General features: G+C 32.8%; 1 protein-coding gene across 1 annotated transcript; it reads left to right on the top strand.

Moving 5' to 3' along the window:
• The first annotated feature begins 470 nt into the window (after positions 1-470).
• Positions 471-2832, top strand: LOC139857482 (uncharacterized protein At4g22758-like). The gene is made up of 3 exons (XM_071846255.1): positions 471-934; positions 2124-2331; positions 2434-2832. Exons 1-3 carry the CDS (start codon positions 617-619, stop codon positions 2685-2687), a joined length of 780 nt encoding a protein of 259 aa, XP_071702356.1. The 5' UTR covers positions 471-616; the 3' UTR covers positions 2688-2832.
• Positions 2833-5547: the final 2715 nt, after the last annotated feature.

Here is a 5547-nt window from a genome sequence, read left to right as displayed (position 1 = left end):
AATTTGACTCCATTTTGATATAAACAGTTCAAAAGATTACTCTCTGGCTGTTTTCAACTCTTCTCTGAGCACTGCAAAATATTTATCGTAGACATGATTCGAACATCAGACCTCTCGCAAGAGCTCAAGACATGCACGTGACTATCTTGTGATGGTTTAACTATTTAACTATTAAATAATTAATACTCCTTCCGTCCCAAATTAATAGTCCTGTTTTGACTTTTCAAAGTCTTCATTTTTCAACTTTGACCTTAAATATATTTATATACGTCAAATAATATTTTATGAAAGTTATACTAATAAGAAGTATATCTAAAACCCAATCTATTCATATAATTTTGATCAAATATTAAATAACACAAAAAAAATATTTAAAGTCAAAGTTGAAAAAACAAGACTTTGAAAAGTTAAAACAGAACTATTAATTTGGGACGAATAATATATTTTATAATTTTATAATCAAAGTTAAAATAGGAGAAGCAATGTGCGACCTCCATCAAACAATTTATTGCCTCTTCCTTAAGCAACCATAATACATTTTCCCCCCTTTATTCCCTTCCCAAAAACTATACATACACGCCATCTGTATCTATATCCCTATATCCACACGCTATCAATGTCAGAGAAGCTTCTCCGTCGACGATTTCCGATCAGCCACAGAATCAAACCTCCTCATCCGTCACATAATCACTCCACTCATCGGAAAACAGTTACTAAGCGATCATCGAACATAAAGTCGTATTCCAAGTTAATCAAGAGATGCAACTCCGAACCTACTCTATTGGCCGCCGGTATCTCCATCGCCGGTGACGAACACCACCGTTTGACTCCGCCAAGCGACAGTAGTTGCCTGATGTTTCAAAATCGGATTGCTGCGAATGTATTTTCGTCATCCCCGGAGTTGTTCCCTAATTCGCCTGATAAAATTAGTAAGGTAATTTAACATAAATTATTATTATTGTTATTCAACTGCTACAATTTCAATTTCGATTATATATATATATATATATATATATATATATATATATATATATATATATACAAATTATAACAGAAAATGCAAGTTAATTTGTTTAGTTTTATATTTTAAACTTTACTTACGGCTTAGGTACAAATATAACTTGGAGTTTAAATGATCAACGTAAGTGGTAGATACAAACATATCTATCTATATGAAGCAAATTAATTTGGATGTTTCTAAAAATATATTGAATATTACTACTAATATTAACTACTAGAAAATAGAGATGCAACCGGGATGAAACGCAACGTTTTTTCATATATGCTCAACAATAAGTATTTTTAATTGAATATTTTTTATTTGATAATTTTATCAAAAACATTTTTAGACGAGAAAAGGTGTCCCCGCTCCATAGGGGTGAAAGTATGAAATATCCATAGTTAAGGGGTTGAAGTGAAAATTTTAACCTCGGAAAAAAGTAAAACGGGTCGGGTCGAAAAAATATAACTTGGTGGTTTGGGGACACAGATCGTGTTTAAAACAGAAAAAATGGTTCAATCTATTATCTGTACGTCTTCTCTTTAATCATTTACATAATTTTCACTTGACCTGGACCGCCGGTTGGTGGGGACGCCAAACTCGGTTTTTATAATGCTATTTTCATGGCAGTCAATTTCCTGACTTTCATGTCCCACTATATAAATGATATTTTTAGTCAAATTTCAAGAGAAAATGACATTTGCAAGAACCAGATATTTTCCACGTCTTGTTGTTTGACGTTTCTAGCTTTAAATGATCATATGTTTTGACCTTTCTTTAAACTCATTATTTTCTTTATAAATTTTATTGAAACAGTCAGGAAGCAATGTCATGTAATAATAATTTGAAAATATGATTTTGTATTTGAAAGTATTTGGTTACTGATCAGTTTCGCTATTGTTAGAAGATACATCAAACCGTGTTTATGAAATTGAGTGTATTTTATTTATTAGGTCAAAAGAGGTTTACTTTGGGCCTTTGGGGGTAGCCTAGTTGTGGGTATTTGGGAAATTCGAGTAGAGACCTAAGTTCAATCCCAATGGACTAAAGTATATTGTTTTTCTATGGCAAATTGTGTAGTCTATTAGCATGGAGGTTCATTTACATGTATCTAGTGTTGCAGGGGTACAATAAAGATGCAAAAGTTGTAGTTAAGGTGATGGTCGAGGGAAGTGTTGGACCAGTCAGAGCTATGGTGAAGTTGGGTTCAAGTGTCGACCAAACAATACAAATTGTGATGAACAAATATAATGCAGAAGGAAGGAGTCCTAAACTTGATCAAGATGCCATGACTTCTTTTGAGTTGCACCACTCCAACTTTAGTCTTCAATGCAAGTCCCTCTTGCTTATGGTTTTTGACTCTAATTTAAGTAATGCAATACCACCCTTTTTATGTTTTAATCTATATTATATGATTGTCTTATCAAATATAGGTTTGGATAGATCATACATGATTGGAGAGATTGGGAGCAGAAGTTTCTATATGCGTAAAAGTGGCAACAACAATGACGAAGATGTGTGTTCTAACGCTTCCATTGATTCAAAGATTGCTAAGATTGGGCAGGAAGATATTTCATCCCTAAGTTCAGATAGTTTCTTCCATAGTTCTGTATATCATAATAATCTTAATAAATTGATAAAATGTACAAGTAGTATATGGAGATTTTTGGGTTGTTTTGATGGATGATTTTTCAGGTCATCTCGTAACAACCACCAGGAGAACAAGTATATATGTATATGTACATAATTGAATGATAGAGATATACGGAATATAATATTTTGTATACCATACAGTTAATGAAAATTTTAATTGATCCAAAAGTATACTCCGTATTACCTAACCTGATGGAAAATCGTGTATACTTTTAACAATTCAGATTAACGCAGCGGATAGTTAAAATAATAATCTTTTATTATTTTATGAACAAAATTTTATAAGATTAAATATTCACTTATTTAATAAAACATGCACACGATTAATCTTTCCCAATGATCCAGTTACCCATAATAATTGTCATGAATATAAAACAAAAGTAGAGTTAACGATATACATTTCTTGGAGAAATTGATGAGACGGAGAGAAACTTTCGATCAACTTCGATCAAAAATATGACCGTCTCTTTGGATAGTTCACACTACACTTCATACGACCGTCAATGGATGCTAGTCCAAACCCAAGTAATATTAATCAACCTTTGGTTAATATTATGAAACCAATAATATGTAATGTGTGTTTTTTTTTAGTTCACCGAAAGAATGAGATCTACGTTAATATTTCTTGCACCAAATATATATAGATATTTTTTTCAAAACACCCGTTAACCTTTATGAATTAACTCGTGAATCCAAATTAGAACAAATATATATCATAAAGTCGTATTTCTCAAATATTTTAGGGGTATATTATGTAACTTATAATTAATAATTTCTATCATGTCGCTTTCATGTGAATAGTAAATTAATTAATTTCGATTCATTTACTATTTAGATGAATAGTAAATGAATTAATTTCGATTTACTATTTTGTTACTTGAGTAATATATATACATCATATATATATTTTATTTGACGTCTCGGTATATATGTGTGTGACCCTGAAGGCTCAAATGAGGTTGGCTATATAGTTATATGTTGTACCTTGCACATTAATCCTACAGACTCTCACTTGTGCATGGCATAACACCAAGTAACTATACAAACAATGGTAAGCGTCTAGCAACACGTCATTGTCCCCAAATTCATGTGAGGGTAGTTTCTCGAAACTGTTTATGGTAAGTTTTAAATGTCATTCGTCATTTTGTTTCAGATACTTTAGTTAAACTTGAGATATGGATCATCGGTCATTCTCATTTGTTTAACAATTTTGTTTCTCGATCTTAGAACTGAATTAGATCACCAAATTAATTAAGTATCATCTTAATTACATCTGGGTGCGGCCACACAAATATCTTATTCATTCATCGAGGAGCTCAAAAAGTATCTAACTCCAAACATTTTAGAGGAACAAATCCTTTATTGCATACACGTGTCTATCACGAGCTTTACATTATACCCAATAATGGCCTTTATAACAGCCTTATTCAGGACAGCGTTTAACCATATCAAAGTACAATGTTTCACACATCAAAACTGGCGTGCATCTCAAGTCAAAGGACATAAAGACATAATCACTAAAAGATTCACTATTGACAATGATCCATGTAGTGACATCTCGGATGGGTCATTCCAACATTCATCATCAATGAATACATATGAATTTTGGTCTCTACAAGTTAACTATTTATCATCAATAAATATAACCAAAAACTTCATATTAATCTTAATTCATGTTATTCCCATAACATGATTGATTATGGAGATTTTGAATAATCAACAATTACTCATGGATTAAACATGCTAATATAGAACACAGTGATATATATGAAAACGATCATACCATAAATATATCAATTCATTATGATAAAACTGTTTAATGTTCTAAAAATATCCAAATACTAAATTACAAATTAAAAATATCAGCAGCATAACGAAGTCCAATACTACTAGCATGATCATCATGCTTATTGTGTGTCATGGGCTTCGTGAACGGGTCAGCCACATTATCATCTGTATGAACCTTAAGAATACTAATATCATTCCTCTCAACGACTTCTTGAATGTAGTCAAACTTTCGAAGAATGTGTCTGCTACCTTTACGTACACGTGATTCTTTCGCAAGTATAATAGCACTTGAATTATCACAGTACATTTCCATAGGGGATTCAATGCTGGGAACTACTCCGAGTTCAGCAATAAACTTCCTAATCCAGACAGCTTCTTGAGCAGTTTCTGAGGCAGCAATGTATTCTGCTTCCGTTGTAGACTGTGCAACTGTGCTCTGCTTTGAGCTTCTCCAATCAACTGCCCCGACATTCATGACAAAGACATACCCTGACTGGGATCGAGAATCATCTCGACCAGTTTGGAAACTAGCATCTGTATAACATCTAATACTCAACTCTTCTTCCAAACCACCGTAAACCAAGAACATATCTTTAGTTCTCCGCAAATATTTAAGAATGCTCTGAATAGCAATCCAATGTTCTTCACCTGGATTCTGTTGATAACGACTCGTCAAACTCAAAGCTAACGAGACATCAGGTCTAGTACATAACATGGCATACATAATGGATCCTATAGCAGAAGCATACAGAACATATTTCATTCGTCTTATCTCATTAGGTGTGATAGGACTTTGAGACTTGCTCAAGGTTATGCCTTTTTGAATGGGCAATGCTCCGCGCTTGGAGTTTTGCATGTTAAATCTTCGCAAGATTTTATCAATGTATGTACTTTGACTCAAACCAATAAGCCTTTTGGATCTATTTCTATAGATCCTAATTCCAAGAATATACTTAGGTTCTCCAAGATCTTTCATGGCAAAACATGTTCCAAGCCAAGATTTGACATCTTGCAAAGTTGGAATGTCATTTCCAATAAGTAGTATGTCATCAACATACAAGATCAAGAAGACAAATTTGCTCCCACTAGCTCTAATGTAAACACGG

This window comes from Rutidosis leptorrhynchoides, chromosome 7 (assembly GCF_046630445.1).
Source record: "Rutidosis leptorrhynchoides isolate AG116_Rl617_1_P2 chromosome 7, CSIRO_AGI_Rlap_v1, whole genome shotgun sequence".
NCBI lineage: Eukaryota > Viridiplantae > Streptophyta > Magnoliopsida > Asterales > Asteraceae > Rutidosis > Rutidosis leptorrhynchoides.
This window is presented reverse-complemented; position numbering and strand designations above follow the sequence as displayed.